The sequence below is a fragment of the Zea mays genome, chromosome 3 (assembly GCF_902167145.1).
Source record: "Zea mays cultivar B73 chromosome 3, Zm-B73-REFERENCE-NAM-5.0, whole genome shotgun sequence".
NCBI classification, from domain to species: domain Eukaryota; kingdom Viridiplantae; phylum Streptophyta; class Magnoliopsida; order Poales; family Poaceae; genus Zea; species Zea mays.
The window spans coordinates 224077756-224092237 of record NC_050098.1 but is presented as its reverse complement, the minus strand read 5'-3'; the positions used below and the strand labels follow the sequence as shown (position 1 = coordinate 224092237).

Below are 14482 nucleotides of genomic sequence, written 5' to 3'. Positions count from 1 at the left end.
ATACCAAGGTGGTTGCCTTCGTCGAGACCCCCTAGTTCGACGTGGAAACATTTGCGACTTGGGCCACAATCCTCGTCGTCAAGGCTGTGGCCACCACCGGGGTAATCGGAGAGGCAGTAGTCACACGCGGCCATGAAGTCTCGCATGGCACTGGGGTTACCGAGCCCGGTGAAATCCCAACCAGAGTCGGGCTCGTCATCTTCCTTGGAACCAGGGGGCCCGTAGGTCGAGACGGCTGTCAGTCGGTCCCAGGTTGACCACATATGGTACCCTGGAAGGTTAGGATATGCCTTTATGAAAGCGTCCACCGAAGCGGGGTCGCTTGGTGGGTCGAAGCTGAATCTAAAAGGCACAGGGTGGAAAACGGACGATACCTCTTGATCGACGGATGGTGACGAAGTCGCGTCGGGGACGAACTGCACCGTTATCTCAGGTACGAGGCTAACACCCAGCAAGTCCTTCACGGGCGTGCTGGCGTCCTCCGTCCGCTTGGGGTTGGCGTGTTGCGGGGAAATGGCGCTCATATTCGTCTTAGACGCGAGGTCAACGCCCGACGTGTCCCCCGCTGGGGCGCCGGCGTCGTCGACTCGCTCGACAGCCAACGAGGTGCCGCCTCCTGCTTAGCATGGTTGCCCCGTCTCCTCCTCCTGCGGCGGGGAAGGTGACAGAACAGACCCGGATGCTGCTCTTTCGCCATGGGGGGAAGACGTCGTCGATTCCGCCGCCATCGGGCGGGCTGACGGCCGTCGTTGTCGCGCGACGGAGGAAGGAGTACCATGTCGTAGATGCCGTCGAGGGACATGAACTCGAGACTCCCGAAACGGAGCAGCGTCCCGGGCTGGAGAGGTTGCTGGAGACTACCCATCTGGAGCTTGACGGGAAGCTGTTCGTCAACACGCAACAGACCCCTACCTGGCGCGCCAACTATTGGCGTTTCGACCCCGGGGGGGTCCCTGGACCGACGAGTAAATTGTCGCTGCGTGCCCCAGCCCAGATGGGTCGACGCGAGACGGAACACAAGGAGGGGGAAAACCACGGCTTCGTGTTGTCCTGCACCCAGGGTGGATGCGCTTGCAGTAGGGGGTTACAAGCGTCCGCGAGGGAGAGAGAGAGCCTGTCCGTCAGCCCGTCCTCCCGCGCGGCCACCTCCTCGTACGAGGGCCCTGGACCCTCCTTTTATAGATGTAAGGAGAGGGCCCATGTGTACAATGGGGGGTGTAGCAATATGCTAACGTGTCCGACAGAGAGGAGCCAGAGCCCTATGTACATGCCGACGTGGCTGTTGGAGAGGTGTTAGTGCCCTGTGCATGTGATGTCGTGGCCGTCGGAGGAGCGCTTGAGCCCTATAGAAGCACAGCTGTCGGGGCTGTCGGGACCTTGCTGACGTCTCCTTGCTTCCGTAGGGGGCTGAGAACCGCCGTCGTCATGGGAGCACGCGGGGTGCCATCATTACTTGTTTACTGGGGCGAGCCAGATGGGACACCGGTCTTGGTCCCCGTAGCCTGAGCTTGCTAGGGGTAGGGTAATGATGTACCCCCTATAACGTGGTCGGTCCGAGCCCAAGGTCGGGCGAGGCGGTGACTCCTCTGAGGTCGAGGTTGAGGCCGAGCCTTGGGGTCGGGCGAGGCGGAGACCGTCTTCCGAGGTCGAGGTTGAGTCCGAGCCCTGGGGTCGGGCGAGGCGGAGACCGTCTTCCGAGGTCGAGGCGGGGGCCGAGTCCCGGAGGCAGGCGAGGCGGAGCTTCCTATGGCGCCTGAGGCTGGACTCGGCTGCTGTCAGTCTCACCCTGGCGGGTGGCACAGCAGTCGGAGCAGGGCAGGCGACGCTGTTTTCCTGTCAGGTCAGTCAGTGGAGGGGCAAAGTGACTGCGGTCACTTCGGCCCTGCCGACTGAGGAACGCGCGTCAGGATAAGGTGTCAGGCGATCCTTGCATTGAATGCTCCTGCGATACGGTCGGTTGGCGAGGCGATCTGGCCAAGGTTGCTTCACCGTGAAGCCTGCCCGAGCTGGGCCTCGGGTGAGTCGAAGGTGCGCCCGTTGCTTGAGGAGGCCCTCGGGCGAGGCGTGAGTCCGTCTGGGTTTACTGTTCCTGCCCGAGGCTGGGCTCGGGTGAGGCGAGATCGTGTCCCTTGAGTGGACGGAACCTTTACCTGAATTGCGCCCATCAAGCTTTTGCAGCTTGTGCTGATGGTGATTACCAGCTGAGTTTAGTAGTCTTGGGGGTACCCCTAATTATGGTCCCCGACAAGCACCCTTGTACGTGCCCCCTTTGAGCTATAAAAGGGAGGGCACACGACGTTACAAGGCAGATTTACTCAGACTCTGATACAATACACAGACAGTGGAGTAGGGTATTACGCTCCGACGGCCTGAACCACTCTAAACCCTTGTGTGTTCTTGTGTTCATCCCGAATCCATCTAGCAGACAAAACGCTTAGGCCCCTCCTCATCTTAGGATTTAGGGCGGGTGCGTCCCGCCACCCGGTCGGAGAATTTCCTCTCCGACATTTATAATTTGTAACGAGTCGAGCTTGTATTTCAACTCGTTACGATAACGAGCCAGCTCGAGCTGGCTCGCGAGACAAACGAGTTAGAGTAATTAGTCAAATTACAATAATCTCCGATCCAAAATAGTTAATCTTGTACTCTACTATAGTTAATATTGTTCTTTGTTGAGTGTGGAATATTAAGTTGCAAACTCTATTCTTTTTTTCTGCATAGATCTCCTTTTTTTCTTTTGCTACATGTTTTTATATACGTTTGTAGACATTAGACATGATATTATCGAACTAGCTCGCGAGCTAAACGAGCCAGCTCGAGTTGTCAAACGAGTCGAGCCGAGCCAGCTCGTTATCTTAACGAGCCAGTTTGAGTCGAGTCGAGCCGAGCCAGCTCGATATCCACCCCTAGTGGAGTCTCACGCTATGGGAGAAATTTGTGATTTTGCCACTCTTAATTTTAGTTGTCTGTTATTATGACATCCCGTGTGTATGACTGATAAGACCATACGTGTCTATGATTTGTGGACTTGATGACAATATAACGATGCTCATAAATAATAATGATAAAATTGACAATGGCTACAGTGGTAGGGGAGGGTGATGCTCGCGGGGAGCGACGGCCTTAGGGTGTGCGCAGCGGTAAACACTAGCCATCCCCCTTCCCTTGCATGCCCGCTGTAGGGGGCACCCCACGGTCGCAGCGGTGCCCTCTACGCGTCGGTCCCCTTCTCTCCCCCCAAGATCTAGCGTGTCACTGTTCATCACCCTAAACACTGTGCTGTGGGTCCACGAGTAATTGTTAGTAGATAAAAAATTAATAATTGATATAGAAAATGATATTTTATAGTTGTAGTGGGGTATATGGGAGTATTTAGGGGGAACCGCTGCGGGAGATGAAAAAATATGGAAAAACATAGGGGAGAAAAGTGATATAGGGGGAAAAATTTAGGGGTAACGGTTGCGGATAGCCTTACCCTTCCCCATCCTCACTCTCCCGTCATCCAGCCTAGTAGCCTACCGTTTCAATTTTTGAACTCCCGGTCCGGCAACCCTCCCCAGCCAGCGTTCCACTCACTCCGGCATCGCTTCGAATCTCCGCGCGGCGGCGGGACCGCGTGACCGACGCGCGGCGCTGCCCCTTCAGAAAGCCGCATGGACGCCGCCGACCCCCTCTGCGCCATCTCCTCGACTGCGCGACTCCTTCCGCGGACCCTTGGCCCCGCCATTGGGCCTTCCCCCTCGAACCCCCGCGACGCGCTCCTCGAGGCCATCGCACTCGCCCGGTCTCTGGTACGTGCGCTCGCCCTTCGCTCGAGGCATGCACCCACAGCCAGGCTCGATTTGCCGCCACGCGTGCTTGCGGTTGCTTGGTCTGGGTGGCATGACAAGGAGGTCCATCTCGAAAGTCCCTAGGGATCTAGGGTTCTGCATTCCTTTTTCCATTTAGAGCATGAGATGAGATATGTCCGCTTTCTAGGTCTTACTAGCTGTTTTTACCTTCTTTATATTGCCTTAGAGGGAAATACCTCATCGCGCCAAACAGGATAAACATTGTACTACTTTTGCTTGAGTGCTAACTTCAGCGTTTCACAACGTTCCGTGTAGAAAGGGTCTGAGGAGCTGGTTAAGCAGGCTACAATGGTGCCGAAGGAGCACGGGGACATCCAGGCTCTCTACCATGATGATGGAGTGAAAGGCTGGCCTCCTGCAAATGGCAGCAAAGAGCAACAGGGAAGAAGGCCAGCACTGGATCGTAAACGGGCTCGGTTTGCTATGAAGGACACTGGAAGGCAAGCTATTTGCTAGGCAAACAACCTTCCTATAGATCTCCAGGAGCAGTGTGAGCTTGAATATCATTCATCTGACTTGTCTTGATGCGTTTTCTTCGCAGCAAACCGGTGCCTGTTGTGGACCAATCTAAGTTATCAAATATTTCAGATCCAATCACATTCTTCATGACCTTGGATCGGCTTGAAGGTCACTCTTACCATTTCCATTGATTCATTGATCAGCATTAAGCATGCACTAATAACGGTTCATTATTGCAGAAGCCGAGGAGGAGATCAAACGGCTAAATGGAGAGGCAGAAAAACGCACATTGAATTTTGATCCTGTAGATGAACCCATTAGACAGCCTGGTTTACGTGGGTATGCAGTATGCTGCTTATCTCTCTTTCTATATTCTGTGAGTGAACGATTAGGTATTATTTCTTAGTAAGAGGATTATTCACAAGAGAGTGAGATAAAATTTCACCTATATTCTCTGTTCACTTGTGTTATGCAACATGCTTGTTTGGATGTATGTGCGTCCATATCGTTCATTCTACATGTTATTGCTACTGGTTGAGGCAGACAATGTGGAAACATTATACTTGCTTTTTCTTTACCCAACATGCTCTCAACCTACCTGCAATGTGCTCAAAAGCATCCATGATGAAATATGACCTGATCCATGATTATTCCTATTAATTGACAGGAGAAAATCAGTCCGCAGTTTCAAGGTAATTGAGGATGTTGGTACTCAAGATCCCAATGAGGCACCGGCTTCCCAAACAGCAACTATGACAGGATCTCAGTTGTCACAGGATGTTATGCATGCTGTTGCGGGCAAAAATGGACGATCTGTTTCCTCAAGATCTAGTGAAGCTATTTCAGAGAAAGAAGGTTAAACAACATTCGTTTAAATTAGTTTGCCATTATCTGTACTTAAATTTTATTAATGTAAATTCCATATTTACAGTTTCATTAGCTGAGAAGGATGGCCGTGACGATTTGACTTATATACTGACCTCAATCCAAGATTTAGATGAATCTGAAGAGGAAGAGTTTATCCGGAAGACCTTAGGGATTAAAGAAACAAGGAAAGAAAGAGTTAGTCTTCGTAACTCCATTCTTGGAGTTAGGTCCCTAAGAAGCAATACTGAACAAAAAGGTTCAATGAAGGTCCACCCTCCAGAAAGTCATTTGCCTCAGACTCGCCAAGATCGAATTTCAGAGTTAGAGAAACATTTGTTTCCTGGAGGTGCAGCAAATGCTAAATGCACAGATGATGAATCTGAAGGGTCACCAGATATTGTGATGGGTGAACCATCATTGGTGCATTATTCTTCTGATGTTCTGATGACTGATGAGAACTTTACTGCAAGTGACGTTGACAGGGAGACCCCAAATCTGGGTGCCAGAGCAGCAGACCCTGTTCTTGATCCTGAACCAAACTTGCCTGATCATGCATATGAAAGGCAACCTGGAGGTTCCTCACTTGGTTTGTACAGAGACACAGAAGTTGGAGTTGCCAAAGAAAATGAGACATGTAACAGGAGCAATATATCTGTGGAGGTGCTTGTTACTAAACTCATTTTTCACCTTTTACTTCTTCATTACTGAAGTTTTGGTCCATTGACTATGACATATCTCGATTTACTTCGTGCTGCAGGAAGATGATGTGCCAATAGACTATATAACTATTGGCAGGTCTACTAATGAAACAGAAGTTTCTTCTTCTCATCCTTTGGAGGGCAGCTCGACAGAAGAATTGGTCACTAAACCAGGTAGACATGCGGCTCCAGATGGTATCTGTAGGACTTCACATGCAGCTGAGGATAGCATTCAACATCTAGTAAGTGCCTGTACAAATTATTATTATAAAATATAGATTACTGAATGTATCCTGAGATTAGGTTCTTGCTTCATGGCACAGGAAGCGGTCAAAGAGGGTGGTGTCCTACAAGGTACTTGTTTTCTATGAAAATGTCAGCTAAACAAAACCCCCAGGACTTATGAAAAGGCAACATATTTATTACAGTTTTTTTTTGGTATCCAAACCCCACAACCATTGTGCTAAAAGTTTGCACTATTACTACCACCGTCTTATCTTAGATTTGATTAAGTTTATACTTCCTTCATTCTAAATTATAAAATGTTTTGGCTTTTTAGAGATTTTCACTTAGATATATACTATGTTTAGATACATAGTAAAATTTGTGTATCTAAAAAAGTGAAAATGTCTTGTAATTTGGAATGGAGTAGAAAATAATAATTATAATTTCAACTTGCACGATACTGCGATTCCAAATAGGTGTACTATGAAAATATATTCCATGGCAAATCTAATGATACTTATTTTGTACGATAAATATTAGTATCTTTTTATATAGATCTGATCAAATTTCAGATCATTTGACTTAACATTATTCTAGAACTGCATCTTTTCCGTGGAGGGGATATTTTTAAAGTCTGGAGTGGTTATTTTCTGAAGTTCAGAACAATTCCTGTTCTACTCCAACCTCTTGGGCTTGGCAGCCAACTGTGTACAGTCCACACATGTACGCCTGAATGCTCAGTCACACGCACAATAAAAATAATCCATTACAAACAGACCCTAAAGCAGAAGAAAATCCAACATTGTTCCCTGCTTAAAGAGACAGCACAAAAGCACATACTCCTGCCTAGGTTGTTTTGTCTTTTTCTAGGTACATAGCTTTTGCTATGCACCTGGATATACGATTATACACTATCTAGAACTATAGATACATAATAAAAATATATGTATCTAGAAAAGGCAAAACGACCTATAATTTGAAATGGAGGGAGTATTAAGGAAATAAACTATTTAGCATTCGCTAAATTGTTAGAAAGATATATCATGAACATTATCACAATATTCACCACGTGGTGGAATATTATGTCTCAGTACCTATGGTTCCTTTCTTTAAAGTACTAACCAGTTTAGGTTATTGATGCTGTCTTCCATAGTTCCATACTTGTTGGCAGTTGTTCCGTATTTTCTTGAACATGCTAGAGACGTGTGCACCATTATATTAAAGGAAGGTGGGGTAAGAACCTTTAAAAATACCCACAACCACACATGCTAGAGACTCTTAGATTACATTCACACGCTTGATTATCAAAACAACAAACTCAACCTACGCAACTAACCTCAATCTGTTGCAAGGGAAAAGAGATATGGAATTCATCGAGCCCTGGACATACTTCATAAGTACATTTTCTTACTAGCTAGCAGAAGCGCTTCAGCTAGGTTTGGAGAAATACCATAAAAATGCATCAACTGATATTCTTTTAAATCGACCAAGACCCTAAGATGACAAGGGAATCCCTTCTTCAACCTGACCATCTGTTGCTTCACTTGCACTTAGGATATGTTAGGTAGGTATTCAGATTCTAAACGTTTTAAATCCAGATTCTCTCAAGATGATGAATCATAATCACTTCACACTTCATAAAACTATTTCGCTGTTAACTGGATTCTTCTCAAACAAAACTTTAATAAAAAATCATATAATAAAAGTATGCTATAAGAATTTCATTTTTTTTGTGGACGAACAACTCCAACTAACCCATTTTAACTTGTTACACTAGAAAAGGATTTATGAAAAAAATAATCGCTACTAGAAAAGGGAGGGGCGGCGGGGGTGGAATTAGGATCACTAGAGGGTAGAGACCAGCCTTTGCCATCTTCGTGGTCACATACAAAACAAGAAACATTTCGGCTCCGATTCTATCGCCAGAAATTCTGTTTGCCGTTGTTTCTAGTGTTTCTCAGTAGAAATGGATCTGTTTCTCTATTCCAAACAGCCTTTATAAGAAAAACTTGCTGAACATTGTCTAGAATTAGAGAATTGCCAAATACAAGAATCATCCTCCACTGGCTGCAGCAACACGTAGGCAAGGAGATTTCATGAATAAAGGTATTCGTCAACGACATTAGCAGATAGAGCTCCCTGAATGTCAGAGACCCATTTTTTGTCTATTAAAGCATCTACAACTGTTCTCTTGTTTGCTCTACGTTTAGACACATGTGCAAAGACATGGTTGCAGGTTCAACTGTTATTCGGCCATGGATCCATCTATTTGTGGAGAAAAAAAACATGGAAAGATTGATGAAGGTGAATTAGAAAGATTGTCCAGGGTCGGTTAGGCTCTGTTTTCTGTAACTATAGCAAACCGACCTCATTCGAAGTGCCCAACCCAAGTTTTGAAGATTTGAAATACCAACCTACAATACTATTTACTATGTCCACTTTTCGTGTTCTTCCCTTGCAAGGAAAGCCCGTTTGTATCTTATCAAATAACCTTAATGGCTCATCGCGGAAGATCCAAAGCCATGTCTGAGTATACTAACATAGATGAGTACATATTGAACCAAAACTCTCTGACCGACCTGAGACAATTGGTTCACTTTCCAGCTAAAGAATTGACCAGCTATTCATACAATGATAGGAGAGGGGCAATACATGCATGCCTCGGACTCTTGGTTCGTGACCTGCAGACCTGGTGACTCAATGAGACAGCTGTCACCGCTTCACCGGGCCTGCCATTCAGCTATAATATTAATTTAATTTTCACTGACAAATTCAAGTACTTCAATGTATAGCAGTTTGTAGGAACAGAAAATCTTTGTTTGGTATTCTGGCAATGAGTGTCAAATTTGTAGCATGTTTGTTGAGGTTTGTAGCATATATTTTTTCTCCACAGATAAGTCAAGCCAGTTGTTGGAGATGCCTCAGGAAGATATTAATCCACTGAATCAGGCTCAGATGCATGGTGGAAGCACTAAGGTAGATTCTTATATACCCTAGACGATGTTCTCTTGAATCACTGTTGCTGTAAATAACCTAGTCAAGAGCTTTAATTTTTACACTGTTATATAGATAAATACCACTCCATGTATTATGAGCATCCTTGATGGTGCAGAAGATTAATTTAGCTATCCTGAGTAGCAAGGAAATATTTGCTCTCACAACCCAATAGCAAAGTTAGACAAGGAATCCAAACTAGCGTTCTGAGCTTCTGTCCTGTTAGCATGTTTAGGCAAGAATTGATAAGGGAGAAATGCCAATATATTTAATAATAAATTCAAACCGCTAAAGTTGGCGAGCACTTGAGCAGCAATGATCATCACTGAGGGATGAGTTAGGGTATGGTCAGCAGATCATGGACATGGCCATACAAAATATTGTTTTGCACTGTAGACTGCACTGTTTATATAGTGGAGTTTGAAATAGAAGATGAAGGTGAGTAAGCTCTAAGCTACTGGAGATAACCTTAGCGCGTTTAGTTCACTTAGTGGTACCTAAATATAGTCACATCTCATCTGAACATTTGATGCCATCCTTTATATGCTTCTATTTACATGAGCATAGGTGAAGCAGCAACCGTCAGGGATGTAGTTATTTTACCCTGTGTGCAATTCTTCGTCACATTTTTTGTTGTATAAGAGCAAGTATAATAAGATGATGTAGGCGGGCTACAAGAGATACCATGTTAGATTTACGATGACATGGGAGAAAGAGAAATGAAGAGGGGAGGAAAGCGGGCTGCTCACTAGTAGCCAGCTGAAAGCATCACAAACTCTAAGACAGTTTGTGAGAGAAAGAGTTGGACCCATTATTAAATGTACAACTTATATCATTAGAGTTATTATATGAATAGGCTTTTAGTTGGCTATATGTGATATGACAACATCATAAAGCCCGTCATTAGATATATTATTAACCTTGCTCTAATACTTCCTCTGTTCTCAAATGTAGGGCGTATTAGGATTTTCCAAAGCAAATTTTTTCTATCAATTGCTCAAAGCATATGTATGTTTAGATCACAGCAGATGCATCAACAGATTTTGTTAACAGAAATTAATTGTCAAATTATACCTTAATTTTTCCCAAAATACTAAAACGCTTTATTATAGAAATAAATGATAAGTTCCAGAAATTCCATCCATGTCTTCTTTGAACTTTCAGAAATCGGCACCTGATCTATCCCCGACCAAACAGAAGAAGCAACAGGCAGTTCAAGAAAGGAAAAGGAAGCAACAGTCAAAGAGGGGCAAGAAAGTGGCTGGTATTACTTCTTCTAATTCTACTTTATATTTATACTTTGTTACTCCCTCCGATTCTATGTATACTTGGCTCGTCAATATCAATATTGTATAAAAATTACATAGATTGACTAATGGCTGGTGTTACTAGATTCATCATGGAAAATATCGTCATAGTATCTGACTTTCTTTGTTTAATATTATATAGTTATACAGAAATTGTAAATCAAAGTGCTAAATGACTTGTATCTGGAACCAGGAGGGGCAGTTTCTAATGCATAATGCATGTGCACCACGAGGATTCTTGTAATACCATCATTCAGTTATTAATTGGCCATTACTGTTGATTGTTCTTAGCTAGGCTGATACCTGCATGGGTGTATTAGAGATGTTCGGGGGTCTTTAAATAAGCATAATCATGCTTTTGTTGTGTTTGATCAATCATGTTCCATTTCTTCCATGTACCACTAGATTAAATCTTATACAAGGGCAGCATTTTTAGAGCATGTTTTGGATCCTATACCCAACAACCTTGCCAGCGAGAATAGCAAAGATGATCGGATGCTTCTCTTACCTACTTTTGGGCTAGGATTTCCTTGCGTTCAAGGGACACATCACTCCTTTACTAGCGAGGTTTTCTTATGGGGAAAACTGCGTATATACAGCTGAAGGTCATCATCACCTGGCCAACCTGGGCCTTATTCTCTGTTTTTTTTTTTCATTTCTTGGTGGCATACCTTTGTATTTGATTATTCTCTTATCTACTTAGCTTTGTTAAATTACTTGATTATGTATAACGGCTTAATCTTTTTGTCTAGAGTGATGAAGTGTATTTTCTTTACAGGTGAATCCCTGGAAATACCCCAAACAAATTTTGAATCGGAGAATCAACCTCATAATGACGATGTCAACATTGAGGTAGACTTCTTTTTTAGCTTCTATACTGAAATTCTTGTCTTAAAATCTTATGAAGTAATATACTGAGAGTGGCCAAAAAAGGTAGTTTTTTTTCTCGTTTACCATGATAATCATGCATTATTCAGGGCATGAGGGATGAGTGGTCATGTCGAACTTTGTAGATGTGGTCAGACTATGACTTGTGTAGGGCCCTATTTTTTTTTATTCAAGTTGCATGCACTGACGAGCACAGGAGTCAGCAACAAACATAGATATTCCACGCACCTTTTTAATAATGTGCGTGTTTTACTCTGAAGCTCGACATTCATACGCTTGTTTGGTTTTTCAGAAACAGACAATTACGAGTAGCACACTCTCACCAAATGGTGCCAAGGGGCAAAAGGGAGCTCAAAGGAGAAACCAGACCAAAAAAAGGAATCAAAGAAAAATCCTTGGAGGTCTTTACTTTTTCACACTCTATACTTTTAAAGTTGTTTTCAGAAGGATACTGATGGCCTACGTTTCTATTCTCATGGACTTCTATCCTTAGATGCTGACCTTGCATGCCAGCCTGGAGTGAGAAAAAGCTCAAGAACACGCTCAAGGCCTTTGGAGTATTGGCTTGGTGAAAGATTACTATATGGGCCTATACATGACAGTACGTACACTGATCTAGCACTTGTGTCAGCTATGCACATTTTTTTTTTATGACCAAGACTTGTATCAGAATTTATGGTCAAATATATTACAGCAAATTCATCATACCAACTTGGAAAATGCCATCTGACTGTCATTTTAATACAGCTAGTAGCTTTGTGCATCTAGATTTCTTGATACTCAATAAATTGAAACCTGCTCTGTACTTGTAGACAAAAAACAGTGGTGGAAACAAACAATAAAATCCCAGTTGGGCACCATGTTAATACTGACATAATTTTTTTCTCGAACACGCAAGTGAACTGCACTTCATTACATTAATAATGAAGGTAAAGAAGGTCTAAAATGGACAAATACAAAGAGAGGCCACTTACGGAGGCCAAAAACAGGAATATAAAAACTGATCCATACTAAGCAACAAACACCTCGTGCTCTTGCCTACAACCACCTGCCAGTGCCATCCATCTTTGTCGGCATGGCGAGACAGATGTATGGGAGTAGAGCAGCCGGTCCATCGTTGTCGGCGTGGCGAGACAGAGGTGTGGGAGTAGAGCAGCCGGTCCGCAACTTGATCTTGGTGGGGGGGGCGTTAGAAGCCGTAGCAGCTCGCACAGGCAGGGTCGTAGGAGCAGGCTGCAAAAGCACGTCCACGAGGTTGGGCCCCCTGGACCCCCCCGGCAGAAGAAGCTGGGCTATCCACCACCCAACGCTGGTACTTGGACAAGTGGAGACAAGGAGGAAACCGGCGCTGCGGGTAGAGAAGCTGCTGGGAGGGAAGCCGCAGCCACGGAGGTGGTCGCCGTGGTGCAAGAGACCGGCAACGAGGGGTATTAGGGCGGTGAGGTTGGGCATTGGTGGGGGCGGGGATAACGACTTGTTAATCATTTCTCAGTTACTATCAATGAATGGACATCCTCAATACTGATAATCACATAACACTATTCAAAGTTCTGTTATGCGTTTCACCAGTTGGCCCTATGTTCATTTTGTGTATAATAGAACAGCTATATTTCTAATCAAATACTTATATTTTTTACAGATTTGCATGGAGCTATTGGCATCAAAGCATACTCTCCTGGCCAAGATGGCAAGAGATCATTGAAAGTGAAATCTTTCGTGCCTGAACAGTATTCAGATCTTGTTGCTAAATCTGCAAGGTACTGAAGCCAAGATTTTCCAAAGAGGATCACGCCTTGTGACCTGTTGCTTTGTCACCTCACTATGGGATGTTGACATGTATTGGTAGAACTGCAGTACTGCACAACGAAATGCATGTTAACTTAGGCAGGTATCAAATGGATGAGTATCTATCTAGTTTGGATGCGCTACTACCCATTCGGCTACTCGATACGTGGAGTCTAGGGTGTCAATTGACATTGGTACTTGATAGTAAGACAGTTTTAGGTTCAGACTCTTGAAAATTGATTTTGTTTGTCTTCTCGTTTTCAGATTTAAGATGCGATACCACAGATAAAAATCTTGGGTAATTGGAGGTAAAAAAAAGGATAGCACACCTAAATATCATAATGATGTTATGATTTTTTTATTCAGTGTTATGGCTCATGCCGTCAAGGTATCATGTGGTGTGATAGTATCTTGATGTTAAGATCTGTGGCGTCGATGCCAATATTTATAGCACCAAGCTTTAATAATATGGATTGTGGCGCCAATCTTAGCATTATAGATCATGACGCTCACCTATACTAATCCTCTTCTCTCTTGTTTCTCTCTATCCTCGACCGTGCGTAGCTTCCTTTCACCGGCCACGGTGCTATGCCCTTGCTTGTTGGAGCTTGCTTACTGTATTGTCGGTCCCTCGGTCATTGCGTGCTGTACTGTTGTTGGGCCTGCGACTGCTGCCCGTTTCCACTCATGTCGCGTGTCGATTGACCTGTGTCGGTCGTTGTTCCTGCATCATCCGGTTCGCGGACGCTGTCGGTCACTGAACCTAAGCATGGACATGGTATCGGCCAAAGTCCTAGCGCACACCGCTAGCCGTGTCGACCTCGGTCTCGTCCTTGGCCCCAACCCCCAACCCTGCTTGGTACCGCGCCTTCATTTTTTTCATCATTTATCAGGTTATTTCCTTGAGTTGCTCCAGCGCGAGTTGCTCCCGCACTTTCCCCGCGCCTAAATTGGTCTGTGAGACCACCAGTGACCTAGATCGTGGAACATTGAGCAGCACTAGCAGCATTGGCCAACATATCTGCAAGGATCGGTGTGAGGGACCAATAGCCTGGACCATGGGACATTGAGCAGCGCTAGCAGCATTGTCTAACCGCCAACACTTGACTATCTTTTTTGAGGTCTAAAGCGTGTCTTGCATTAGTGAATCCATGAGTTAGGGGTATGGCAACCTAAAAAAAGAATAGCAAAATATGCACTCTCCCCGTCCTAAAATTTTCTTAAAAGATAATTGACCTTGCCCTCACTGTTCCTAAATAAATAGATCCATAGCAAGTTTTGGACAAAGAAAAAAAAAATCATATTATCCTCTATTAACTAGAGTGGTTACATATTAATCGGTAATTGCTCCAAAAATACACTGTTTGCATTTATTAAACACATTCAACTACAGAAACTCACTACTATA

The 14482-nt window shown here is 44.6% G+C and overlaps 1 protein-coding gene across 1 annotated transcript; it reads left to right on the top strand.

Annotated features, from left to right (window-relative positions):
- The first annotated feature begins 3653 nt into the window (after nucleotides 1–3653).
- LOC541777 (CENPCA protein) lies at nucleotides 3654–13185 on the top strand. Its single transcript, NM_001111463.1, has 14 exons — nucleotides 3654–3791; nucleotides 4107–4291; nucleotides 4393–4478; nucleotides 4550–4649; nucleotides 4978–5165; nucleotides 5242–5837; nucleotides 5935–6117; nucleotides 6199–6229; nucleotides 8994–9076; nucleotides 10259–10358; nucleotides 11180–11253; nucleotides 11582–11690; nucleotides 11783–11890; nucleotides 12929–13185. The coding sequence occupies exons 1-14, from the start codon at nucleotides 3654–3656 to the stop codon at nucleotides 13051–13053; spliced, it is 2106 nt and encodes a 701-aa protein (NP_001104933.1). The 3' UTR covers nucleotides 13054–13185.
- Nucleotides 13186–14482: the final 1297 nt, after the last annotated feature.

What these genes read in the sequence shown, in the direction of transcription:
- LOC541777 (NM_001111463.1), top strand. Translation starts at nt 3,654, where the DNA reads ATGGACGCCGCCGACCCCCTCTGCGCCATCTCCTCGACTGCGCGACTC. An exon ending in AGACAGCCTGGTTTACGTGG is followed by an intron (nt 4,650 to 4,977) that starts GTATGCAGTATG and finishes ATTAATTGACAG; the next exon opens with GAGAAAATCAGTCCGCAGTT. An exon ending in AGCTATTTCAGAGAAAGAAG is followed by an intron (nt 5,166 to 5,241) that starts GTTAAACAACAT and finishes CCATATTTACAG; the next exon opens with TTTCATTAGCTGAGAAGGAT.